We start from the raw sequence: 26,603 nt of genomic DNA, 5'->3' as shown, positions 1-26,603 counted from the left end.
TATACTGTAAGAGGGGGCTGCAGTGGGACAAATGTGAGGTTGAGGTTTACAAATGGGCCATTTTAGTCCACTTCTGCATGATGACGCACAGTAGATGTTACTGTACAGACTAATGGACTAATGTAATTAATTTTTTTCCAATCCAAAATGGCATTATGATTATCTTTTTATCTGTCTATTTCTCTGGTTTACTCACACATTGTCGTCTCAGACATTTAAGTAATTCTCTGTAATTTCCTGCTCTCTCTGTCATACACATACTCCCCGTGTGTGACCAGGGCACTAATAGATCAGCTAAAGCGCCTCCTAATGGCTCTGACATTGATTTAAGAGAGAAGATAGCTGTGAATGGAGGCCGCAGAGGAATTGATAGCAATTACTTTGATTTACTAATTATATCAATATAATGCATGTAATGGAAATGACAGAATATGATACACAGCGCCATAAAGTACACATCTCTCTGAATGTTGCGTCTGGTCACTGTTTGAAGCAAAGCTACAGCTTGTCTGTGCGGAGAAGGAACAAATAGTTTTCTGACTACTATAACAGCACTTGAAGGCCAAGCAAGACTGGATGTGTGTCCATGCACACAGCTCTGCAATTATTAATCATGTAAATAGATAATGACACTTTTATTAATTATTAATGAATGGGATGAGGAAGGTAGAGGAAGAAATTTGTTATCTAGTTTTTCATTTCGAGGGGAAAATGTGGATAAAATGTGTCTTAACTAGAGCTGGGTATCCTTTAAAAATGTATGATAGCAGTAACTATACCAGTATCCTTAAAGTGATACCAATAAAGGAATTCATTTGATACTTTATTTTCTACTTCATACTATACCTATCATGTAAATGAAAGTATCTTGGCACACTAAACTGTACAACTCCATCAAACCGCGCTAATAGTATCTCTCTGACTCCAGTGAGCAAATGGCTTTAAAATAGGGCTTTTAACATCTCAAGAGCTGAACAGAGTCCGACAGTCTGCAGCCACTGCTTCAGCTCCAACTCTCATTCCTCCTTTGGGGTTAATTTTCCAGGATGGCTGGACAGGGAGCCATTAGCCAGTCTGCTGCTGGTCAGTGTGAGATTTACGTATGAGGAAGAGGAGGACAACACAACATTTCTGATAAAAGCTGCTGGAAGAATGTTTATGCCAGCAACTAAATCGACTAAACAGTTATATGCAGCTGATGCCACACTGGCAGCGTATAATCCAGTCTGGATACAGACAGAGCGGAGAGCATGGACAAAAAACAAACAGTTGAGGGTCAAACAATGGCTGTAGTTGCAAAGGCTTGAAATACTCTCAGCACTTGATCAATTATCATTTTCAATGGTGGTGGTGTGGAGAGGGAAGAGGAGCAATAAGACACAGTGGTGCTTTAAGTGTCCAGAAAAGAACTCAATAAATCATTTTAAGAAAGTCTGGGAGCCTTTATGCTAAATTCAGTTTTACAGTCCCTGTCTGTCCTTCTTCCCTGTGTTCCACCTCTTCAGAGCCAGTATCCAGGCAGGGAGAGCAGGCCGGCGTGTTGGTGCTTCCACCCTCTTTATCGCTGCCTGCTCCTCCTCTTCATCCTCCTGCTCACACTCCTGCTCTATAACAGAGTCCTCCTCTGCACCCGAATCCTCCTCTGAGTCTGTAGCATCTGGGTCCAGCTCTGGAGGCGTTATGGCCACCACCTCCTCGGAAAAATGAACCCTTCGGTTCACCTCGACTCGCCTCTGATCCAGCGAAGGATGAGTGGATAAAAAGGTAAAAGAAAGATGAACAGAAGGTAAAGACAGAAGTACTTCTGTCATTCTAAAGTGTTACATTTGGTGTGTTATTTCGGGAAAACTATTTTATGAATCGGTTATTTTTTATATATTTTGGTACATTTGTACTAAAAACAAAACTGTCAAATTTGTCTGCAGGCAAAGTCAACACAAGGAAAATGAATGAATATTTACATGGGTTTAAATTAAGCATTTCTTTAAGGACATTTCTATTTTTCAATTGTATTTAGTACCAAATTACATTGTTCTTTTTTAAGACACTTCTTGGAAATGATTACAAAATTATTCAGAAAGTAATACCGAACTGTGAAGTGTTGCCAATATCTATAAATACATGTTCTTGTGCAGACAAATATATCAAAAGTCTATAACTTAATTAGTTTTTCTGAAGAGTTTCCTTTTAGCATTGTGTATGAAAAAAGCTACTTTGTTTAAATGATCATATGATCTGCAACATATGACATCTCCCAGTTCCATACTACTGTACTTCACTAACTGTATACAGTAAATACTCATCTATAGTAGGCCTATGCAGTTAGAATACAAGGAATAAGCATACTTTACTGTTTCAAATAAATACATTCCCCATGCATGCAAAGGCACTCAAATTGCAACTTTGTGTCTTTGTTTCCAAAAAATCCTAAAAGTATTTTTTGTTTTCTGAGGTGTTTCTGTGGGAGAGTAGTGTGCAGCAAACTTTTTTTTTTTTTATCTACACAATGACTATTTTGAGGGTACTTTATTCATATCACACCACTTACTGAAACCTGCTTAGCATTAGCATGTTGTATGTATTTTTACATTTTATACCACAAGGAGGCAGTGTGATACCCAATCACTTTTTTAAACTTACCCTTTTTGTCACTGTTCCCATTGAGGACTGTGATTCCTGGGATATGGAATGTTTGAGGACACCCCTGGGTGCAGGAGCAAAAAGAGTAGATGGAGAGAGAGGTGGAGGATTAGAGTTCCGGATGTAAAAAGGCATGAGGTTATCATGTTGTGACTCTCCTGTCTCCTCCATCACGTGGTTGCTTGTTAGGCTCAGTGAAGATATGGACCCCTCTGTGAGACGAAAGACAAGAGAATTAAGTTTCCAACTTCTAAAGAACATCATTTCAGTTACCACCATCTAACCTCTGTCAACTCAAATGCCTGATTAAAAACACATGCTTATGTAGATTATGAAGTTGTTCTGACCTCTGTATGCCTCTTTTCCATGACTTATTTCCTCAGTTTGTAGCCTCTCATCTCTCCTCTCAGCTGACTGATACTGTCTCTTCCTGTTGAGGTGGACTCTGCTCTTTAGCGCTAATTTGTCCAGAATATTTTCAGGCTGCTAATAAAAACAGATAACAGGGTGAACAACTCACAAGTGAAAGTAAAATTCTTTATGTATTCTACAATGTGTTTTCACTTTGGTTCCATTTTTTAGATTTAGTTATTCTTAATCAAATAAATTCTGTTAAAATAGTAAATGATGCATTATTATTTAGATCTAACCTTTGCAAACAAAGGAGGTCTACGGGTATGTCCATGCTCCATTGGTTCTGATTGATCGGCCTCACTGTGAACATCCCGTACTGCAGCTTGTTTTCCTTCAGAAACGTCCATGCTGACAGCTTGAAAGGCATCAGGAGATATTTGTGCCATGCTGAAATTTAAATCTGATGATGCCTCAGTTCCCCTGAAGCTCCACTGGTTGTTCACACCTCCTTGTTGGTTCAAAATCAGATATGATTGACCACTATCGTGAGGATTTGGTGGGATTTTGAGCTCTGATGGTCTCTGATTGGCTGAGTAGGCTGATTGGTTGGGGTTTATGAACTTGGCCCACTCTTGACCAGTGACGATCTCCTCCAGCAAGCTAAATGAGCCCAGGCCAAGATCAAAGTCACTGCTCGATCTGGAACAAGAGAAACAACTCCGTGAGCACATGAAATTATCTCAGCCTTAAAATCAGGAATTGGAATCAAATCAAGTCAATTTATTTAATTTGAATCAATCCCCCTTACACCTTCATGCTGTAAATACTCACTTAAGCATGTGTATCAATCAGTCATGCTTCAATTTTATGCATAACACTTTGCTTTACTTTATTTGCTGGTATATGTTTTGTATTGTGTTTTTGTGTGTCCTTGTTTTATGTTGGAAATAATTTGTGTATTTTTTGGTGAATATTTGGACAAGTATGTTATGTGTAGGTTGTTCTATGACCAAACCAAACCACTCCGCTGCTGAGAATAGTCCCAACTAAACTGTTCTCATGTTTTAGTAACGTTTTCTAAAATCTAGTGCCCAGCTGTTTGAGGGAATTACTGGGCCTTTAAAAAAATGAAATATGTATTTGTTACCTGTTTAAACAAGTATTGTCTGGTGTTTTGAGTCAGTCCCACATACACCACCCTGCTGCTGTAAATACTCACTATCGCACCACATGTGTATTAATCCAGAGCTAAAATTTGTCCCCAACAAATACACTATTTACTCCTGTTTGAGTAACATTTGCAAAAAAAAAAAACTATTGCGCCCAGCTGTTTGAGTAAATTACTAAGCCTTTAAAAAATGAAATTATACATGTGTGACTCATTTTTAAAGATGTATGTCTTCATTCGGAGCAAATGGGCTTTGTGCCAAGTACCACATTCAGTACGGTAGGAAAGACAAACCATATTAAAAGAAAAATATCCAGCCTTATTCTTTGTCAAGAATCATCTTTTAAGGGTGATTGAGGATCTTGGTGTGTATGTAAGCATATATCTGTTTGATGACGTTTTCTTTTTAAGGCATTTATATTGTGCTATGCAATTTTTTTAAAAATCTCATGAGACTTAGGGCACCACGAAAGTGAGACTGAAGATGGCCGATGACACACTGTCAGTGACATGGGTGTGTTTGGCAAGTCAGACCACAAACGTGACCCTAAACTAATATACCAGCTATGGTTGGAAACGTTTCAGAAATACCGCACATATTTTACTGGTCTCGCTGTAGGGCTGAGAGACTATTAAACAAAAAAACCTGACTGTGAGAACTTCAAGCCTGTGTGATGCTGACTTCAGTAGCCTACTGGTTAGAGTGTATTTTTTTAGGATAATTTGTTGGTAGATTACCTCATCTTTCCTTCATTAGTGGAGTTTTCTGTGTGTGTAGGAGGGGCGTTACTGTGATCACTGCTGTGCAGTGAAGGGAGGGTCCTTTCTTCCTCCTTATTTGGTGTGTTGATGAGATGTTCTGCTGTCAATAGCTGTTTTTGAGATGAAATCTGTAAAGTTGGAGTTTCATTTTTCAGTTCATGTTGACAAAAGAAAATTAAATCAACATATACAAATTGAAATATAATATTACTCACTTCAGTCCCTTGCTCACTCTTCTGGTCTACTCTCCCTCCTTCTTCTTTTACCTTTTTGCCAAAACCCCCCGGCCTGTCCTTCCATCTCTCCTTGATTTTCTGAGTCCATCTCCTCGTTTTATTCTCAGATGATCGCTGCTTTCTTCTAGAGCTGCTGTTTGTTGGGACAATCTGCATGTCTTTACTTTGTGCCAAAGCTCCGAATCCTCTATTTTCCATTTGCAACACTTCATTCCCTTGACTTCCTGTGTCAACATTAGTGGGCCACTTGCAGACTTGCAGATCCTGGTCCTGATTCTGTCCCATGCTTGTGACAGCATCTTTATTGCTCAGGATGTGTCTTGTCATTGCAGAACTGCCCAAACTCACCCTCATCCCATCAGTCCTCTCAAAGGAAGTGATATCAGCATCCTTAAGTGATTCAGCAGGAAACAGCTGCTCTCTTCCTGTTGGGGTGATCCCAGGCTGTGTGGCCTGTCCCAACACCCTGTCCTCACCCGTGTCACCATCAATATTGTCTTTCTGGGAGGGGAAGGAAATGAGACCCCTGTCCACTTCACAACCATGACCTGGTTGCTGTATTTTCCCACCTTTGAGGCCAAAGTTACTGTCAGAGATCCCAAACTCTTTTGAGGGGATACCATTACTACCAAACTCAAAGCCATTTACAGGACTGCTGTTTACTTTCTGGATGTTGGTGGCTCCTCTTTCTCCATCTTGCCACCATGTGGAAGCAGTTGTTGTGGGTACAGGTGTGTGCAGGTATGCCTGGCCCTCTTTTCCTGGCTGGAGCTTCAGTCTCTGCAGCATGGACTGCAGCAAGGCCTGAGTGTCTTTTGGATTATGTGACTGAGACATCTAGGAACAGAACTGCTGTGTATTAAATCCAGAAGTCACAGAAAAGCATATCAACAATGAGCGCATATAAACACAACAATATAGTCCGTTGAACAGGGATGGATTGCAAACAGTCTTATGTAATGTGTTGCTTTTAAAAGAAAGTGGAGACCATGACAGAAGAAATTGGCTGTGTGAAACACGTCACCCCTTAAGACTCCTGTGATAGTTGTTTCCCTCTGTTTTCATTTTCCAATCTTTTTCCATTATCTTCTTAACAGTTTCTCAACGCAAATATCCAGACAGGTCCATCTCTTTCGGTTTAACTTCCTCAGCTAGGATAGAAATTATTCTTTTTTTTCCACGCCTCCATAATCCACAATTGTTTCAGCAGCAGTCCAGTTTGTGTTGTTTTTGGCTGAGCCAGACACAAAACTATTCCTGACTTTTGTCCACTTGTGTCTTTTCAAAGTCTCTCTCTTTCACCAGCGTCCTCAGTTTCAGTACACATATGTTGTTTTAGTCACACCTCAGCCATTTATATCAATGGTGATGGGAGGAGAGACGAGCACGGCAGCGTTCCTCACACACTTAAGCAAACCAACGAGAAAGACCAGTGAGGTGAGATGATGCATTGACAGTAACTCTCTCTCTCTCTCTCTCTCTCTCTCTCTCTCTCTCTGCCCATATTTCTATTTGCCCTTCCTTCCCATTTATCTCCCTGCTCACACACCCTCTTTCTTCCCACCATGACCCTTGAGTTGTAATTACAGGGCATTTTTGTGAGCAGCTGCTATTTGTGTCTTTAGATTGAAAGAAATAAGAAAATACCAGCATGACCTTTGGAATAACCCCTTTTACAGGAGCTTTTTTGTGAACTAAAAATGTAAAAACTTTTGTTTTTTTAGTCTTTACTGTTGTTATATGAATGTAATAGTTTTAGTAGAATCCCTGGAGAGTAACATTTTTTTTGTGTGTTTATAAAGTAGTGGTGAAAGAATGCTCTGTTAAAAGTAAAGGCCCTGCATTCAGATCTGTACATAAGTAAAACTACAAAATAATTTTAAGCAAAAATAAACTTTTAAGTAAAAAAAAAGTACTCATGCAGAATGGCCCTTTTCAGATTGTTATTTATTTAATATGAATATAATATTAATGGATTATCATTACGGATTATGAATTCACGTGAAAACAGTATTTTAATGTTGCTGGTTGAGCTAATTTAATGTATAAAAATGCATCATATTTTTACATATGTGTATTAAAATGTTAATCTGCAAAGTAACCTGTAACTACGGCTGTCATACAAAAGTCAAGTACATTACCTCGCAATTACACTACAGTAGGCTACTGAGTAGATGCACTTAGTTACTTTCCAAAACTAACTAGTCATTTCATATAATCATTAACAATAATTACATGTATTTGCCCTCCACCATTATCCCATATCAAATATTTTCATATACGGTCATACATTTAGAACGAAGACGATTGTGATTGATTGTAAATATTTAACCATGTTATTGATGCAGCTGTAAAAATGTCAATTTAGCAGCACAGTGCGCATGCGTTTGGCCAAGCAACGCCCCTTTGAGGTTTCTGCCTCTCTGATTGGTCAACAGGAAGAAAGCGGGTAATGGCGGCGTAAACAAGGCGCAGGTCGGTGCAAAATGCTGCTCATTGGAACCACTGTTGAAATTAAAACGTAAAAATAAAGCTATATCTAAACGGAATATGTTTTCGAAACTAGGAGGATTTCTGCTGGGTGTGCAAACGATTAAAACCCCACTGGTTTACTTCTTGGTGGTGTTTATTCGCTCGTTTCGGCTAACTTTTAGCTTAGTTTGCTAACTTAACGGAAAAGTAGTAACGTCAACGTTAAGTTATCTAGCTAACGTCTGTAGAAATGGACTGCATCGTGACGGGAGGAAACGTAAAAGGTAGCAACCATCCTGCTTTTTCAAACCTATATTTAGCTAGAACAACAGCAACGCTATACGACAATAATTAGCTGTTAATTGTAATTATTATATTGTGTATGTGTGTGCATGTACCTTGCAGTACTGGCCAAAGCCATCCATTCACTGTCCAGGATCGGTGATGAGCTCTATGTGGAGCCTCAGGAAGATGGGGTGAGCTGCTCTGATACTGTCATATACACCAACACTTCCTCCTGTCATGCATATAACAGTTTGCCTTGTTGCTTCCTGTTGGTGCACACTCTGCGTCGATGAATGGTGCTGATTTGGTTTTTTTTCTCTCTCGTAGCTGGCCCTGCGGTCTGTGAACTCCTCTCGGTCGGCATATGCTTGTTTCCTGTTCGCACCACTCTTCTTCAGCAGGTGCAGACTGTGTGCGTGTGTCCAAATGGCACTGTGATGTGTGTTAGAGAGAGATAGTGAGTCACTGAACATCACATTTCTTTGTGCCATTTAAGCCAACTTCCTCTCCCATTTCTTGTGCAGGTACACTGTCCACAGTGGGCACACCTTCCGCTGCAAGATGGCAATAAAGGTGTGGTGAGAGAAAGAGATGAGCTATGGTTCTTCAATGAATTGCTTTTATACAGTTTATGTGCCATTCATTACATTTACATCAACTGTAATCCTCTATGTAAGTAATTCCCAACTTTCTGTTGTATGACACACACCCAACGACCTGTCAGATGAGCTCAAGTACTCCTTCATCAACACCACCTGTCTTTTGATATTACTACTACTTTCATACAAGACACAGTGATCCTGGAGCTGTCTGTCTTTTGTTTTTAATTTTTTGTCAGTAGGTTCATAGTACCATTTTCAGAGGCATGTACTCACTACAGTAGTTTTCACAAACTCTCATTCACAGTAGATGATGTTCAGGTGTGAGGCATGTCCTGTGCAGCTGGTAGTTTATTGTTTATTTTGACAATAAATGTACTAAAGCTCAGCATCACACCAACGCCATTCTAGTTGTGTGTGGATATATATTTTTTTACCAAAACATCATTTCGTAGCTGAGCTACTCCACAGTCTTTCCATGTACCCCACCAGTACCCATGGTTGGGCATCGCTGATTCTATTTACATGATGCAGAGCAGAATCTAAAACAAATGAAAGTTTCCTTTCTGTACTCAACTTCAGACACGTTCTTTCCTGTCATGTTGCTACTGTGGTATGGCCTTGTTGTTATCTTTGTGTACATTTTGCAAAACCTCTGTGCTTCCTTTTTTAACAGTTGTACACGGTATGTGTTCCCAAGCAGTTGTATTGTTGCATATTATTGTCATAATCTTATCCCCTTATGTATATTTATTTTGTCTCCTTCTTATGTTCCTCTTTGTGTGAGTCAGAGTGTACAGGCTGTATTCAGGTCTCTAGCGTCTCTGGAGAAGACAGTGGAAAAGTGTCACATCGAGCTGGACGATCAGAACAACCGCCTCACCTTCACCCTGCACTGCAAACACGGTATGTGTGCTTCACTTCCTGCTCAGATGATTCACAATGCTTTACGTGGATCATTCCAAAAGGATTACATAATTTTTATACTGACACATATTTTAGTCATTGTGCACATCATGTACTGAAAGTGTTTCGTTGGTATTTTCTCTGCAGGCCTCATGAAGACACATAACCTGTCTTTCCAGGACAGTGAAAGCCTACAGGCAGTGTTTGATAAAGACAGCTATGCCAATGTATTCAGATCCCATCCCAGGTCTGTGAAATCATTCTACATTCTTTGTAATATATAGAGATCAGATCTCTCTCTCTCTCTCTCTCTCTCTCTCTCTCTCTCTCTTTCTGCCTTGAATTTTGTTTGTATGTGGTTTTGCTTTGTAATATTAGTGTTTGAAAAATATGAGATTTTTAAGGATGATACTTTTAGACTACAGTTGGTTAATTAAATTAATAAATAACACATTTATAATAACCCCACCAAATCAAGGGAAGTGATGTGAGGAACCTGCATTGACGCCAATGTCCACTAACCACATTAGCAAACTCTTACATTGGTCCAACCCCACAAGTAGTATGTTTTTTTTTTTTTTGCTTTACTTCTTTTTGTGGCTCTCAGTTGCAGCTTTGTCTTCCCTTGCTCTCAGGCTGCTGGTGGACACAGTCATGCACTTCCCTCCATCTCTAGAAGAAGTAACCGTGTCAGTGAGTGATGAGCGAATGTGGGTCAGGAACCATGTGGAGGAAGAAGGAGGTGACTATTTGTTTCACCCTGAAATTTTGTATTACAAATATAAAAAAAGTTGCTATTATTGACGTGGAGAAATAATGCTAAAAGAGGAAAGAGGATGGGTTTGAACCCAGTGGTGCCCTTGTGTGTTAGAAAGGCAAAACAGCATAATTGCACTGTGTAGTTGTGGCTGTTATTAGTCAATAGAGGTAGTGTTTTAGCAATAGAATTTAAGAAAATTAAGGTTATTCAAAACGTTTTGAAACTTGTCTCTGCTTCTGTTCTCCATTCACTCTTTTGTCTTTCTGTTTCTCTTGCTGCCTGTTTCCCTCTCAGACCAGTCCAAGGCCATGCTGACAGAGCTGTGTCTGGCTTCAGACGAGTTTGACCATTTCGCCGTCCAAGCTCACAACAGCGTCACCTTTTGTCTGAAGGAGTTACGGGTGAGACCGAGGACAAAGGGAGGGTTGATGGAGCAACAAAATAGGAAGATCAGTCAGGTGGGAGAAGATTGGGAAATTTACCAGAGAAAGAAAGGACACTGAGCAGGATTTTCAGACCGTTTTACATCACATCACATCACATCACATTACATTCATTTAGCTGACGCTTTTATCCAAAAACGACTTACAATGATAGCATTCAACCATGTGGACACAACCCAAACCAGAAAATCTGCTGTGGTTGATATTTCTCTACATAAAAACTTCTTGCATTGTATTGCATTTACTGATCGAGGAAGTTTTCTAAGTGAGTTTTTATCATCTCTCCTCCAGGGTTTGTTAGTGTTTGCAGAGTCTACTGGTCTCCCTATGTCTATGTACTTTGATGAACCCGGCAGGTAAACACACTCACATACAGATGTTAATCACTTGTGTAACAACAATGTTCTGACATTTACATTGTGTGTGTGTGTGTGTGTGTGTGTGTGTGTGACTCACAGCCCTGTAGTGCTTTCAGTAACAGACAGTGTCCTGGAGGGGAACTTTGTGCTGGCCACACTTTCTGATGACCCCAACCACCGTAAAAAAAACAACAGTAGACGGTAACGCTCCAATGAAACTGAATGCAAACTAAACATTGTTATAGGCTGGAATTTTCCTTCTCAGATAGTCTTAGAAAAGGCCAACGGCTGAACAAGGTGAAAATAAAACTGTTTTGCCATTCATCCAAATAGTTTCTTTAGTTTTAATTACAGGCAGGAAATCCTCAGCCAGCATTTACTCTGCCAAGATGCCACGACAACTGTTTCTAAGATGGCTTACTTTTGGGGACGGCTCGCTTTTTGCAGGTGTTCTAGCCAACACATCTGTCCAGCTGTAGCACATTTGGTCTGTGGCATAATCTAATTAAAGTTTGGTAATATAGTCTCATCGAATTGACACATACAGCAATGTAGTCCTCAAAAATGTATAAGATGAAATCTTACAATGTACAGGTGTCGTAAATGTAGCGCAAGGACATGAGTGAGTACATCTTCAACATATCCACAATCTTCACTTGTCATAAATGCAGTATGGGTTAGGTAATAGACATATTGGACTATGATGATTGCTGTCTTTTAGTTGGCATTTTAAACTATCTGTGATCCCTGTTGAAAATGTGTACAACACACATTTCCCCAACCTGCCAGCCAGCCCATTCTGGTTAAGAGGGACATCACTTGTAGAAGACAAGAAAAAAAAGTGTCTGTCTATATTTGTTGGTGATGCTTCTCCACACCATAAATGCTAAAGATTGATATCAGGACTAAAAAGCGGTTCGGATGAATAGTGAAACCTTCATCTTCATAATACAGTAACACGATGCGTAGATATAGTCTATTCAGACATAACAGCCATGAACCCACATGTAAGTGCGCTGTCACTGTCAATGAAGCTCGGTATGAAGCCAGAGGGACTTTTTTTTTTTTTTACTTTTCTCTTCCTCATTCATGTCATATTTCTCTTCCTGTCTATCTCCTCAGAGCACACACACCGCCACCACCTCCTCCTGACGACTTCATGAATGATGACATAGACTCTTACCTCATTGCCATGGATACTAGTGTTGCGCCAGGTTCCTCAGCTACAGGTCCGCCCACACCCCCATTAGCTGATTCCATATGTTTAAAACAGACTGCTGCAGCCAGTCACAGGACAAGGATACACAGTGAGGAGGAAGATAAAACAACCGATTCAGGCAGACCGCCTAATAAGAAGGTATGGTTTAGTTTCCACATCAATACATCAACTTATTAAAATGCTCAAAATGGAAAAATCTGGGAGATAAAATGAATAACGGAAGGAGATGAGGCTAAATAGTTTTTCCAGTTTTCCCAACTTAATTAACTTTCAAACCATCAAAACAATTAATTACAAAAGGCTACATCTAGTCCAGGTCCTAAGATGCATCATAACATTGACAGCTTGATGAGACTGCCTTGAGTTTCCATGTAGAACGATTACTGAAGCAGACTACAGACTCCACGACTTTTTTTTGTCACTAACTGTTGTCATATTGACGTGGGAGTTCACAAAGTACACAACTAATTTTAGACATGGTGTACACGATTATTCCAGTTAGAGATATCAATGACTGGAGCAAATGATTGCGCATCCATCCAAATCATGGCAGGACTAGGCTTTAGTGAACAATTGGCTGGATATAACTTGCAGAAATGACTTGTGTTTCACATTTAAAATAAAACATACTTTCATAATATTCTTCTCTATTTTTCCTATCACAGTTCTGTTCCTTGTTCTTTGGATCTGTGCTTCCCCCATCCTCTCAGATGAGCACTCAACCGGTGTCAAGTCAGCAAGTGTTGGCCAGTGACAGTGAGGATGACGTACAGTGAACTAGAGTGACAGTGGACTGGTGGATGAGAGGAGAGAGATGGACTGACTGTGTGTGTTATATTACTTTTACACACATGCCACCTGCAGCACTTGAAATGAAATGACACCTTGAACCCTTTTTTTCCATTTTAACTGGCCTGTAAGTGTTGTACAGGGATTCTTTTTTTTTTTTTACATTGGCATGAATATGCAAAGACAGTGTACAAAACAGCCAATGCTAGTGAATTCCAACGTTTTATTGGACTATAATGTGAATGAATGGTGGACTTCAAAATATGGGATTATGTGAAACTGGACTTGAAGCATGTCCTGTTTATTTTCGTTCAACATCTGTTTGGTTTGTGATCAAGGTGCAACAAAAAAGCTCCTCTAAATAAAAGAAACATATTTTTCAAAATATGTACAGTATTTATTATTTATTTACATGACAGAAGGTTCAAGTATAAAAAAGGTTTAGATTTAGGATTAGGAATCTCCGCACAACAGAAAGGCCGATGAGACAGGATGTGGAGGTCTCAAGCACTCAGTAAAACACCTCCTCATGCCTCCAGAGCCAATAACAAGATTTTTTTTGGTCAAAAGTAAGATTCATCATTAGAAGCAGAATGTCTAAGCGTCTGTGATCCAGTCTTTGCAGGTTGAGTCACGTCACTGCTCCCTTTCTCTCTTTGCACCTGGAAACTTTTCCCCCTCGTCTGTGGTTTCCTCCTCTCTTGCTCTTTCTCCTTCCCCAACTCCTTCTCTCTCTTCTTTCTCAACCTCTCTTCCTCTTTCTCCTTTCTCTCTCGGACCCTCCGCCTCCTCCTCCTTTCCCTGGAGCTCAGTTTTTCCTCCGCCTCTTCCTCAACCAGTTTCCCCGTCCCTGTTCCATCACTGAAGTCCTGAATCAGGATTTTGGGGACTTGCATTTTGGGTGTCCCTTTTGCCTTTTTGGGCTGCTCTCCTCTCAGTCTGCGGAAGAGACCAAAACGTTTAGGGGGGTCGGGCGGCGGCAGCTGCTCATGCTGCACTGCTGTCCTCTCAGTCACTTTTGCAGACAGTGACGAGGTGACTTCTGAAGTCACATCAGGAGGACTTTGGGTTGGGTTTACAGCTCCAGGATTGGACTGTGATTCACTATGTTTAACTTCTGGGTGATTGGGAGTAGATTGTGATTTGCCAGTTTTCTCTGGCACGATGAAGAGATCTTCAGAGAGTCTACGTGCTAACCTTGACCCACGGGAGTTGGGTAACTTGCGAACGCAGAAATCTCCAGAAGACCGGCTGCTGCGATGCCCGGAGGCTTGTGTCAGGCTGCTGTTATTCGGCTCAGTCTGGTCTTCCACAAGGTGGGAATCTTTGTCTAGGACTTGTGGGTTACTGTCAGTATTTGAAGAGTCTGTTGCTTTAGTAGTAATGAAGACGTCGTCTTCTACTACAGGGTTTTCTTGAACATTTTCTGTGCTTTCTTCCTCCTCCACAGCACCCATAGTGACCTGGCTTGTTGGTTGTTCAGGTGCAGGTTCTTCGGAGGTACCCGTTTCTACTGAACACGTCTTCCCATCAGGCTCGGCCGTGAGAGTCACCGCTTCCGCCTGTGTGCAAGGTGATGCTATCAAGTCAGTATTCTCCGTTTCTGTTGGCGTTTCCTCTGCTTGTGTTTGGTCAGTGTCAACCTGTGCATCTGAGTGTGCAGTCAAACTTCTTCCTTCTTCCTCCTGCGTAGGTTCAGATGCTACTGCATCACACTGTTTCTCAAATAATTCACGTGACTCCCTCACTATGTCGTTTGCTACTGGTATTTCTGCTTCAGTCTCTGTATCAGCTACTAAGCCAGTGCCGTCTTTTGGTTGGATGCGTTCAGGTAAACACAGTATTAATGTTTCTGCTTCTGTCTTTGAATCTATGTGTTGTTCTGAATCTAGGTGTACTATTTCAGCTTCCAGTTCATGTGTGGCTGCATTTTTCTCTGCCTGTTCTTGAGTCTGTGTCAGTATATCAGTTTCTGTCTCTGTTTGGGTGTGGGACTCTTCTTTCATGTCTGTTCCTGCTAATGACTCAGTGCTGTGGTATTTTTCTTCAAATGTATCTCTCTGTGGGCTTCTGTCTGTTGTGATCACTTCTCGCTGTTGCTGTTGTGACTCTGTCTCTACTGTAGGATCTTTGACAGTTGGAGCTTCGACTTTACTGTCTGTCTCTGAGCCTGGGCTTGTCACCGTGTCCACCTGCGTATGTTGCACATTTTCAGTTTCTGTGCTCTCTTCTGGTTTCATGTCAGCCTGAATATGTTCTTCACTTGAGTATACACTATCTTGCGCCTCCACCTCTTTGTTTTCATCTGCATATGCATCTTTATGTATCTCAGTCTGATTTCCCTCCACAGCAGCGGTATGTTCACTTTCTTCCACTTGTTTTTCTGTCTCTGTATTTGTGTCTTTTACCTCAATTTCCAGTGAGAGAATTGTGTGACTCTGTTCCCGAACTTGTGACTGGCTGTAAGAGTCCAGCTCCTCTCCCTGTTTGTGTTCAGTAGGCTGAAGAATATTTTCAACAGTCTGATCTTTGGCTGGATCTTTGATTAGTTCTGTCTCAACATTTGTTTCTTCGGTCTTGGTTGAAAGCACTTTGCTTTCCTCTGTCTCTTTGAGTTGCGGTTCCTCCTCTTCAGTGATTCTTGTTTCTACTTGTTCAATCTGTTCTTTTATGACGACTGTTTCTTCTACATGCTCTGTTGGCATGTTTTGGATTTCCATCTTTTTAGGTTCTTCTAAAAGTTCTTTCTGTTCAGTTTGTTCTGTGAGTTTCGGCTCACTCTTTTTTTGATGTTCCTCAAAAACTACGTCTTCCTCCTCCTGAACGCCCTGCACCTTTTTGAAATTTAACTCGGCCCAGCTCCTCCAGTCCTCCTTTGCTCCCATTGATAGATGCCTCACAACTCTGCTGTTGCCTTCCCATTCGGGTGTGCTTGCCTTTCCCCCTTTCCTCCACCTCTTGTGAAGAAGGGAGGGAGACAGCGAGAGAGTGGAGGCCGAGCGAGCAAGAGGGACGGACAGGTTCCCTTTCTCTCTTGCTTTCCTGTCCCGCTCTTCCTCGTTCTGTCGAGCCCTCGCCCATGCCATCCGGTATCCCTGGCAGCGACCTCTGGGGTCAAAGGTGGATGAGGGTCTGTCTTTCCTCCACTTTTCTAACTCCTTCTCAGTATGCTTCTCCAGATCTCTGGCTGACAGCTGCACCGAGCACACCTAAGAAAGGAAGAAAAACAATCGTCTTACTTTTGTTTTACTCTTATTTCCAGAATTTTACATATTTACATTCCCTCTGAAAATGCCTCCCACGTGTACAAAAGCATCTTTATAATGTCTCCACTCATTTATTTATATAGTTATTCCTTGAATCTCGACAGTGTGGTGCTGTTTAAAGCTTCAGAAAAAGCTAGTGAGGGAACCTTGAGTTGGGTTTTATTTTGGTAAAATACTTACTTCTTCTCAACACCACCCATGTGTTTCATTCTTACCTCTGCTATGAAGGAGTCGTCTTCCTCTTGGACCTCCTGCCTGATGCCCCTCAGCCTCTCCAGAGTCTCCATTTGTCCCTGACACTGCTTCCTCTGCTCGGCTCTGCCCAGCACCCGACGCACCAGCACCACCGCCACCTGCAGCAGCACCCGCACCCCTGCACACGAGAGAGGAGAGGTAAGAGTGGGCAGGAAGATGCTGTATGCTGCGAATGGTTTTTGATCAGATTATTATTCTAAAAATCACTCAACAGTTAAGTTCCTCATGTTTTACAGAGTTGTGCATTTTTAAGACAAATTATTAGCTATGTAAATCATTATCATATCATATAACATCAATAATCATAAATCATAATACAACAAATACAGCAATATAGATGCATATTTTTGACCACGGGCAGCATAACTAATGTCTTTGTAATCAGGTGAAATATACTATACAACATAATATGTTCTACCTGATTATTGTGTCTAAGAAATTACATGTTTTTTTTGCCTCCCTTTCAGGGTGTACCATAGCAGAAAAAGAGGTCCCAGACTCGGAGCAGTGTGTTGAAGGGCAGGTGACGTGTGAAGAGACACATCAGCCAGTCGGTGGCAAACATGAGGGGCTCCACTCCGTGGTGCTGCAGGTGTTTGTGTGCAGCCGGACACGTCCTTTTCAAGACCCAGGTCAGCATGGCCGCATCAAACAGGACTCCTTCCTACAGAGGTACACAGGCTTAGACAGGGCAGGCAAACAGAGATCCCAGTAATAATTTGTTTTATGGGTTTGTAACCTGGTACTAATTACAGGGAATATAGGCTTTTCCTCGAAAGAACAGATCCTAAATTGGGGTTCATTTATAGCACACATGAACAAGAATCAGCTTTCAAATTCAATTTACTGGCCTACATGTAAATAATCAGTGTATAATACAAATAAGTGCAGTGTCAGGTACATTATGTATGCATGTGTATATGGGTGCAGGGGCTCACCAGCAGAGGGCTATAGTATCCAGGCAGGTACTGCTCACTAATCTGCACCAGACACCAGAAGGCCTCCTGCCAAGGTTACATGAGGTGAGATGTCACATAAAATGATAATAAGTCAACATCAGATGCCACAATAGCTGCTTTATGTTCTGGACAATTATAAGTATACGGAATGTTGTCAGTTATTATTGTGTGTTTATGGAACAGAATGCCAAAAAGCCAATATTTTAACAGATAGATGAAACGAGAATTAGTACAGATTTAATATCTGAAATGGGCTTTTGTTGTCCACTGAAATCTAGATTAATAACATGTTTTTGAGATGCATTTGCAGCTATTGATCGCTACCTCAGCAGGCATGTTCATCAGCAGCACTGCAGCCACGGGCCCCTGTGCCTGGCAGTAACCTTCTTCTGGTTGGTACTGAGTGTAGGCTTTCAACACCCGGAACAAACCACGCTGCCTGCACACAAACACACCGCAGGAATCACTCACACAAACCATAAGTTTAAATCACATGAGTATGTTTAAATAAACAAATCACCTTTGAATAGAGAGGTGAAATTTACTAAGTAAAATGTAGGCAAGTCAACATCACTAATAATAACTAGTAATAAGATTTATTTTGCAACAGAAAGACACAAAGAAAGCAGGACTGTGAAGATAGAGTGATAGCAGCTGAGGCATATTGAAGACTAGAGAAACTGTAGGACTGTTCTGTAGCTACTGGCTTGTCAACAGAAACAAATAGAAGGAGAAATGTTTCTTACCCATGTCCATCCTTGGAAAGGAACATTTCATGGAAAGGGAACTGTCGGTCCAGGTCTCTCTCGATCACATCCACCCAGCTCTGCAGAGCGGGCTGCGAGTCCAGAGACTAACACAGAGACAAAGGATAGTTTGACCTTTTACAAACACTGTACTACTTTAAGATTATTCACAAAAACAATGGACGTCCATTATTTTGTGTAAGTTGTAGTACAGTAAGCGAGCAGTAAAATAGTGCACATACTGCACTGTGATGAGCCTAATTTACACTTAATGCTGCAACTAATAACTATTTAAACTGATGTGTTGTTTAGTCTGTAGAAAGTTTATAGAAGATGTATACAAAAAATCAGAAAATAGCGTGTCACAAAATAGTGACTTGCTTGATCACAAGATCCCACAAAATAATGTGAGCAAACAGTCCAAAACCCCAACATTTTCTGTTTACAATGATATCAAACAAACAATAGCAACTTAAAGAAGTTGTGAATTTGTTTTTCTGTCAATCGACTAATCAATTGGCCATCACAAGTTCACAGAGCCTGATGTGTTATTGTGCTAAAATGGCTTGTTTTGTCATTACATAGATATTCAATTTACAGTGATATAAAACTGAGAAATGCAGAAAGTCTTCACATTGAACTTGCTGGAACCAGAAAATGTTTTGTCATAATTGCTTGATAAATTACTTTGTACATAAACAATTAATTGATTGTCAGAATTGTAGATTTTCTGTCAATCAATCAATCAATAAATCAGCACTAGTTTCACTGCATCCTCTACACAGTGATTTAGATGATGACAATACATTGTTGAATCCTACCATCCGTGGTTTTTGCTGCTGATTTGAAAGCATTTACCAAAGTGAGTGTTTAGTTTTCTTGCCTTGTAGAGGTTTTCATTTTGTTTCATCTCGTCAGTAGCACCACACAGCAGAGGCCAGCACTTTGCTCTGAGTGAGGCTGGGATGCCTTTCTGACACTGCACTTTGACCTGAAGGGACGTTGGTAACAGAGACACAGGATCAGCTCAATGCAGGCAGAAACAAATGACTACATTTCATTGTTGTCAGTATGAATGCTAACGTGCCTTTTTCACAGCAGACATTTTGACTCATAACAAAAAGCATAGGCATTTTTAATAACATTAACAATGGCTCTGGTCTGTTCAAGTGTCCCGGTAAGTCATGACAGTGTGAACGTGAGCCAGCATGCACAATACTAGGACCCTGAAACTAAAGCAGCTAAACGTAATTTAGCCATCATTTATTTTATTATTTACTGTGTTTTTCCTGCTGTGACAAAATGTCTTTCATGGAAAAGGCCTATCATCCTTTATTCACTTTGGCAGTTAATTCACACTACATTTAATGACTTTAGGCATCTGAGACGGGACACACCTTGCTGGTCTTCTTCAATAAGATGCGATCCCATTGGCTAATGATATTTATCCACTTGGTCTCCCTCTGCCTGACCAACTCAGGGGCTGGACCCACACTCCTGACACACAACAGCATACAAAACAGCAGGTAAATATTTTAAACATTATTATTATTATTATACAACAAGTATTCAGCACAAGACTCTACAGTATCAAGGGTCTCAAGTCAGCCATTAAACTGGAGACCTTTAAGACAGTGTGCAGAACTGCTGTGTGCACCTTTTGTGTGTTGCCATTATAGAAAGACAGCGCTCCGAAAAACAAGACAGGAAACAGGAAAACCACACGGTAGCAGAGTGATGTCTCCATAGCAACAGGTCAGGATGTTATCAATGGGGAAATTATAAAAACGGCAGGTAGCAGTTTGTTCAGCTGGTCTTAAACCAGATTTTGACTTTTTCATCTGGCCAAGATTTTGTTGATTAAATGTCCTGTAACTATGTAGCCAATTGATTCTGAAAGAGTTTGCTGGTATCTGAAAGTAAAAATGCTCAGTTTTTTTCATGTAAATTTAATTCTAGTTTGCAGTCTTTCTAGCATGACTTTTACACCTTCCTACAGAATTATAAAATCCACATTATTGCAGCTCCCTCATATTGTCTTGTAATGTTACAGTAGGTTTAGTCTCTTCCTTTTTGAAGTGTTTTTCCAAAATGTTCACTTTGTTTGAGGCCTGTCGAAGAGTAGTAGTTTTGTAGATACATATTTTATATATATAAATGACCACTCATATATATTTCTCCCTACATGTTTACCTGTGGGTTTTAGGCACTGGTTTATTGACCTTTCATGTGGTTGTCTCCTCATTTAAGCTCACTCTAAAGTTCAAACTTTACTTTCTGTATAAAAAAAGGCTTGCTTTCATACTTTAGCATAAAACATTTTACTCTTGTTTTGGCTCATGCTGTATATTCTCAAATAAATGGTTTGGAAGCTGCAGCTTTCTTATTACGACCTGTTTACTGTCTTTTGACTGCGTTTTATACTCATCAAAGCAGTGTGTTAAGTTGGCTCTGTGTCTGTGTTAGATTAAAATTCTGATCGTCAGATACGTGGTCTCTTTAGAAATACGGGGTCTTACTTTGAAAGAAAGTTACTTGGTTTGTGAAAATCTCTTCAGGGTACGTCACACAGCCCTTTAGAAACTCAATTAACCTGTAATCTACGAATGGGATAGTTTTTCGGCATTCAGCGAAACAATTTGTTTTAAATCGTAAAAGAACTTTTAGAAAAGAGAATTAAAACAGACAACCAGTATACCTGCTTTTGATAACAGTGTCAAGCTCAATGAAAGTACAGTAACAATACATAAGCAGAAATGTGGAACTGCTCACCCAGCTGAGGATCCATTTGTCAGAATGAAGCCAAAGCGGTCTGTCTCAGGTTCCAGACCAACCTCTGACCCTGCATCAGATCCAGAGCTGTCCTCTTCACTGAGGTTCTTCTGGGCTGGACTCGTTGGACTTAACATCTTACTGACAGAGAAGTGGTGGCTCTCATTATTCAGCATGGAGCTGTACTCATCAATTATTGTGATTATGTGAAGATGATGTGACTTAGCAGTGGGTCCTACATAGGACCAGGGTTCAAAATTAACTTTTTCGTCCACCAGCCGAATGGCTATTCAATGTTCAACTTTCACCAGCCACTCAATAGACTAGACTACCATTGTTTTTTTTGGCTGGTGAGTGTAGCAAATCTACCAGCCACTTGCATATTTTACCAGCATTTAGCTAGTAGATAGTGCTAATTTGGAACCCTGCATAGGACATATCAAAGCGTAGATATATCAAAGATGTTCAATACCTAAGCCCCATCCAAAAACGCTGCTCTGACTCGTAGTACTCATAGATAGTAGTATCTATGATTGATTATTATACAAAGTACATGTGTTAATGTTCTGCTACACTTCACAACATTTTAGTACATGCTTGTCCCTCTTAAATTCAGGCCACGCTTATGACATTGCTTTTTTTAATTTATTTATTTTGTTTAGCATTGGTGTAAAGTAGTTTAAATCAACTTCCTTAAATACCTCTAACCATGAACATAACCACAACAAGAGGACAGTTGTTAAATATCTTAAAATATCCATTTGCATGTCATTACCTTTTACATTTCCGTTTGATCACTCGGTTGTTGAAGAGGTGAAGTGCACGATCCTTCGGTGATGAGGAAGACAAGCTTCCTCTCTCTCTCTCTCTCTCTCTCTCTCTCTCTCTCTCTCTCTCTCTCTCTCTGTCTCTCTCTCTGTCTCTCTCTCTCTGTCTCTCTCTCTCTCTCTCTCTCTCTCTCTCTCTCTCTCTCTCTCTCTCTCTCAATCTACTTCTCTGGCTATTATAGTCGTAACATAGACTATTGGGTAATGTAGTCTTTTTTTAGCTGACATGGTAGTGATACTCAGTTGCACAAATATGATTAATCAAACATAACATCAGAGTTATTGATAAATGATTAATATGCTCCGAAAATGTCCTTTTAAGTGGTTCCTCTTGTCTGCACGCTATGCTGCGTTTGCTTGTTGTAGGAAATACTGCAATTACACGTGCTCGAAGGCAAACGTGTAAAATGCATGGTAAAATGTCCATGGATGTATTATAACTAAACTGTCACCAATAGTGCAATTGTTTTTGCGATGTACTAACCGGGAGTCAGAAATTAACGAGGGGCACCTGAATGCAACATACGTACGCAGTTCAGGGACCGCTGTCTGCATGTTGTTGCTCATCAAATACTTGTGACAGAGGTAAGTCTGGGTAAAGGTGATTATAAATGAGAACTGGATACTGTAAACCATTATTTAGGTTTCGGGAATAGAGACCGTGTTGTACATCGAGCTGTTATACTCGTATTTTGCTAAATGAACTATATTGTGACTTGTTGGTGAGCGACGTTTTGCATTATAGGCTATTAATCAGGGCTCACAATTGGTAGCCTATTCGAACATGTAAGGTCTGAATAAATTAAAGTAAATAACCAAGTAGGCCTAACCGTTTTTAACTAGAGCCAAAGTTTGGGTTACGTTATTTAGCCTAGCCTATTTGTAATGATGCGTTCATGTCATATCGTACAGACTACGTTTTGCTAAAGTAAACCATTGTTCAATTGCGGTTACAAAACGGATGCAAAGTTATGCAAAGCTAAAATTAGCTTTAAATACCACAGTTTGTTTTATGTTTTAATTTATGTTACTTTTCTGTTTATGGCGGGACCGCTGGTCTAGTTATAGCCTAGTGGTAGCCTGACGTCGTCATACTAAGATTCTAGCCGACCTCAAATCGAATCTTGTGGGCGGGGCTAGGTTCGGCTGGCATCCCGGCTAGCTTAGTGGTAACAACCTCGGAACAATCCTTGCATGCCCCCAAATCGTATAAACTGGATGTGTTCCCGTTCTTCCCATTCTGCCGGCATGCCATGAATGTGGCACACCGCTGATGTAACGCCAGGGATTTGGGGCGCAAGATTAGAGGATGCATTTGTGCTCAGTTAGCTTCAGTCTCCCTCACTCTCTCCTCTTTACTTTTAGTGAGGAGCTTTTGTCTGGGTTGCATCAATGGAGGTTTACCGTATTTACTGTGTACATTTTTAGTTCCTCCTATTAACTATTTCCAATATGCTTGAACTGTCTTCTCTGCTCAGATGTCTACTGCACTGAGTCTGCGTCTTCTCCACTGCTACTCAAAGCCAGGTACAACTGAATCAGGTGCCATTAAAAACAATAATCTTATGTGCAAAATGAGGCATCATTTAATCACATTTGTATGTATCTCCAGGCCCATTTGGATATGGTCCTGGTGTCATTCGCCCATTCATTCTCAGTGTGCAGAGAGAGGGCTACAGTAAGTACTGCTATTCATATAAGGCATTCTCAGTGGATGTGACTGTTAAAAATGATCAACCATACTCTACTCTCTCCCTCTATTCTCCTTGTAGAGTATGTAAATGCTCAGGAGCTACCGACAGACCTGAGGTCCATCACTGACCGGGCTGCAACAACCCTCCTTTGGACTGAACTCTTTAGAGGTCACACATGCTGTGCTTGCTATGCAGATAGCCTATGTCGTGCATTGGATTAAAGGCCTAGTATTATACTATATTTTTGTTATTGTGAACCAATAATTAATTTATCTTACTAAGAAGTATTGTGTGTGTAGTTAAAGCCTAAAATATATCTTATAGATCTCCAAAAACTATTAAAAATACATAAATGAGTGAAACCATTGGGTGACATCCATTCACATGTACAACTACAAAATGTCAAGGATGACACAGTATAAGACTTATGGTATTTCCATTGTGGTCCTTGATGTAAAGAGAGTAAAGGTGAAGAAGTCCAAGTGACTTTAAAGCAACCTATTGCCAGTGGTGGAATGTAACTAAGTACATTTTTACTACTACTACTCAATGCAGAAAAATCCTCATATTTTAGAAACTATCATCAAGAAAATGTACTAAAGTCTTTAGTACATTTTCTTGATGATACTTACATACTTTTACTTAAGTAACATTTTCACTGCAGGACTTTTACTTGTAACAGAGTATTTTTACAGTGGTATTAGTACTTTTACTTAAGTAAAGGATCTAAATACCTCTTCCACCACTGCATATTACCAACAAGCCAATACAATAAGTACCTGGACTGCCATCAATAAAATCACTCCACAATTTGTCAAAACTTAATAAAAGGCCACATAAAATTGACTATTTACAAATCCCTAACAAATAAACTATTTCCTCCAGTTTGAGGGAGGTTTGCTAAAAAACTACAGCTGTTTTAGGAAAAGACTCCTTTTTTTTAAATGAAACAATATATATGAACAAATGAGCTTTGGGCTGTGTGCCACAGACAGGGTAGGGAAGTCAGAATGTATCAAAAGACAAACTAATGCATTGGTGTATTTGGTGCTTTTATATACTTTTTTGATAATAAGAAAAATAATAAAGTAAGTCATAACTCTTTGAACACCTTCCTGCAGGTTTGGCGATGACCATGAGTTACCTGTTCCGTGAACCTGCCACCATCAACTACCCATTTGAGAAGGGCCCTCTGTCACCCCGCTTCCGTGGAGAGCATGCTCTCCGCCGCTACCCTAATGGAGAGGAGCGCTGCATTGCCTGTAAGCTATGTGAGGCCATCTGCCCTGCTCAGGTGAACAAAAACACACACTCAGTTTCTGCTATTTAGATATCAGTATTACTGTAGGGTATTTTTAGGGACTAGCATTCATTATCAGCCACTCTTTGGTGTCTTCTGTCTTCATTTTTCTCTCTGTAAATGGATGCATATTCTGAGCAGTCCTCACTGTAGGACGACCTTGTTTACTATAACTATTTACAACACATATCGGATGCTTGGAGGCTTCAGAATAGGGAAAAATCATCCTAAACTAATCTGCAACACTTAAAAAATCTGGGTATTTTTGGGTGAAAATATGTAAAACAAAAACAGAAAGCCTTAGTCAAGTATATTTCCATTCTGCATCCCAGTTTCTATTTTCTTGTACTTTTTCTAATGGTGACATGGATTTTTTAAATTGAGCAATACAGTCTCTTCTTTATAACAACTTTGTTTTATCTGGTGCCCAATACAGCAAAACTTTTATCTCTCTCTCTCTCTCTCTCTCTCTCCTCACCATCTGTACTCAATTAATCTCACAATACCTGCTGCTTAGGCTGTAATTAAGTCAGTGCCAAAATATGTGTCTGTCCTGTCTGACTTTGGTTTTGTCTCTTCCCTTTCATCCCTATGTGGAACCCAGGCCATTACCATTGAAGCTGAGACTCGAGCTGATGGCAGCAGGAGAACTACGCGCTATGACATTGATATGACCAAATGTATCTACTGTGGCTTCTGCCAGGAAGCCTGTCCTGTCGATGCCATTGTTGAGGTAAGAATACGTGTATCCTGTTTACTGAATAGGAGATTCTATGGAGCTGAACCAAGGTGGCAGTTGGCAAAACTGTGTGTTGTCACTTGGAATATGTATTTAATAAAAATGATTCTTTCACGTTTTGTGCCAGGGGATATTTGTGGCAAATAAGATCACTATCACATTTACATGCCCAATATTTATTTACTCTGTATGCCAACACTTACAGTAAGTATACAACACTCTAGGCTTCATTATGCTTCAAACTAAGTACTTGTAATATCATTCAACAGTGTTGAAGTGTCCTTTCCCACAGCAGGAACTTATAACTTTCTATACAATAAGTTGATTATGCAGATTGCTTACCTATAGTCAATTCCTACCTTCAACAAAGGAGAAAATTAGTTATTATATTTTCAAATGGGGCATTATGTACTCAATCTACCATCAAATGTAGAACATGAAACTTTATATCATCTGTGCGGATTTAGACCTACAGATGGTTAATGTGTATTTCTTTCTTTAATCCTCCTTCACTCAGGGTCCAAACTTTGAGTTCTCCACAGAGACCCACGAGGAGCTGCTGTACAACAAAGAGAAGCTGCTCAACAATGGAGACCGATGGGAGGCTGAGATAGCAGCCAACATACATGCAGACTATCTGTACAGATAAATGTGTACACTGCCCGCAAAGATGTGTCACAATATGAAAATGATATATCTTATCATCCTCCTATCCATTGAGATTAATTGTAGCTTTAAAGATATTCCAGTGAGTTACAAATGAGCAGTGAAGCCTTGCAGCCTCAGATTATTTTTTTCTAGAACTGAGAAAAAATATATAAAAATGCACAAATCATGTCTTATGTTATACAGATGGATGATGTTGTACTTTATGATGTTGACTTTATAGTCTGTAACACATGTAGCCTATGCACAGTCCATTATGTATTATTTTCTGCTGCACTTTAAAAGCTTGTTTTATCTGATGTTATAGGTAGGACATTTCTAAAAGAGTATATTTATGTAATGTAATGTTATTTAAGATATTGAAATAAATCATGTTTTAAAACATAT

At 40.1% G+C, this 26,603-nt stretch overlaps 4 protein-coding genes and 1 long non-coding RNA gene across 12 annotated transcripts; 3 read left to right on the top strand and 2 right to left on the bottom strand.

The window, feature by feature from the left end:
- Window positions 1-380: 380 nt before the first annotated feature.
- zgc:113229 (uncharacterized protein LOC550612 homolog) lies at window positions 381-8,168 on the bottom strand. Of its 5 annotated transcripts, none has more exons than XM_031303094.2 (7): window positions 8,031-8,168; window positions 5,140-6,566; window positions 4,901-5,052; window positions 3,291-3,693; window positions 2,988-3,126; window positions 2,641-2,852; window positions 381-1,733 (listed from the first exon to the last, which is right to left on the bottom strand). In XM_031303094.2, exons 2-7 carry the CDS (start codon window positions 5,995-5,997, stop codon window positions 1,461-1,463), a joined length of 2,037 nt encoding a protein of 678 aa, XP_031158954.2. In that variant the 5' UTR covers window positions 5,998-6,566; window positions 8,031-8,168; the 3' UTR covers window positions 381-1,460. The 5 variants fall into 5 exon arrangements, with proteins under 5 accessions (XP_031158954.2, XP_031158956.2, XP_035858320.1 ...); XM_031303096.2 differs by having other exon boundaries at window positions 5,140-5,997; window positions 8,031-8,154; XM_036002427.1 differs by having other exon boundaries at window positions 2,988-3,123; window positions 5,140-5,997; window positions 8,031-8,154.
- rad9a (RAD9 checkpoint clamp component A) lies at window positions 7,543-13,377 on the top strand. 2 transcript variants are annotated; one of them, XM_036002435.1, is made up of 12 exons: window positions 7,543-7,916; window positions 8,038-8,108; window positions 8,245-8,318; window positions 8,442-8,490; window positions 9,308-9,422; window positions 9,570-9,669; window positions 10,058-10,164; window positions 10,477-10,583; window positions 10,917-10,981; window positions 11,084-11,185; window positions 12,107-12,341; window positions 12,869-13,377. In XM_036002435.1, the coding sequence occupies exons 1-12, from the start codon at window positions 7,883-7,885 to the stop codon at window positions 12,977-12,979; spliced, it is 1,170 nt and encodes a 389-aa protein (XP_035858328.1). In that variant the 5' UTR covers window positions 7,543-7,882; the 3' UTR covers window positions 12,980-13,377. The 2 variants fall into 2 exon arrangements, with proteins under 2 accessions (XP_035858328.1, XP_035858330.1); XM_036002437.1 differs by lacking the exons at window positions 7,543-7,916; window positions 8,038-8,108 and having other exon boundaries at window positions 8,251-8,329.
- tbc1d10c (TBC1 domain family, member 10C) lies at window positions 13,368-21,891 on the bottom strand. 2 transcript variants are annotated; one of them, XM_031303092.2, is made up of 10 exons: window positions 21,766-21,891; window positions 20,991-21,131; window positions 19,616-19,715; window positions 19,102-19,209; window positions 18,219-18,325; window positions 17,797-17,911; window positions 17,452-17,517; window positions 16,988-17,177; window positions 16,474-16,631; window positions 13,368-16,201 (listed from the first exon to the last, which is right to left on the bottom strand). In XM_031303092.2, the coding sequence occupies exons 2-10, from the start codon at window positions 21,125-21,127 to the stop codon at window positions 13,556-13,558; spliced, it is 3,627 nt and encodes a 1,208-aa protein (XP_031158952.2). In that variant the 5' UTR covers window positions 21,128-21,131; window positions 21,766-21,891; the 3' UTR covers window positions 13,368-13,555. The 2 variants fall into 2 exon arrangements, with proteins under 2 accessions (XP_031158952.2, XP_031158953.2); XM_031303093.2 differs by having other exon boundaries at window positions 20,991-21,127; window positions 21,766-21,844.
- LOC118495324 lies at window positions 16,558-19,501 on the top strand. The gene is made up of 2 exons (XR_004897698.1): window positions 16,558-16,651; window positions 16,981-19,501. It is a non-coding gene; the product is annotated as an uncharacterized LOC118495324 (long non-coding RNA).
- A 273-nt stretch (window positions 21,892-22,164) lies between the features above and the next one.
- On the top strand, window positions 22,165-26,599 carry ndufs8b (NADH:ubiquinone oxidoreductase core subunit S8b). 2 transcript variants are annotated; one of them, XM_031303090.2, is made up of 8 exons: window positions 22,329-22,402; window positions 23,183-23,207; window positions 23,274-23,344; window positions 23,430-23,495; window positions 23,590-23,679; window positions 24,633-24,805; window positions 25,416-25,544; window positions 26,068-26,599. In XM_031303090.2, the coding sequence occupies exons 3-8, from the start codon at window positions 23,296-23,298 to the stop codon at window positions 26,197-26,199; spliced, it is 639 nt and encodes a 212-aa protein (XP_031158950.1). In that variant the 5' UTR covers window positions 22,329-22,402; window positions 23,183-23,207; window positions 23,274-23,295; the 3' UTR covers window positions 26,200-26,599. The 2 variants fall into 2 exon arrangements, with proteins under 2 accessions (XP_031158949.1, XP_031158950.1); XM_031303089.2 differs by lacking the exon at window positions 23,183-23,207 and having other exon boundaries at window positions 22,165-22,402; window positions 23,296-23,344.
- Window positions 26,600-26,603: the final 4 nt, after the last annotated feature.

The sequence above is a fragment of the Sander lucioperca genome, chromosome 1 (genome assembly GCF_008315115.2).
Source record: "Sander lucioperca isolate FBNREF2018 chromosome 1, SLUC_FBN_1.2, whole genome shotgun sequence".
NCBI lineage: Eukaryota > Metazoa > Chordata > Actinopteri > Perciformes > Percidae > Sander > Sander lucioperca.
Note: the sequence above shows the minus strand (reverse complement) of the source record. Positions and strands in the feature narration are given on the sequence as shown.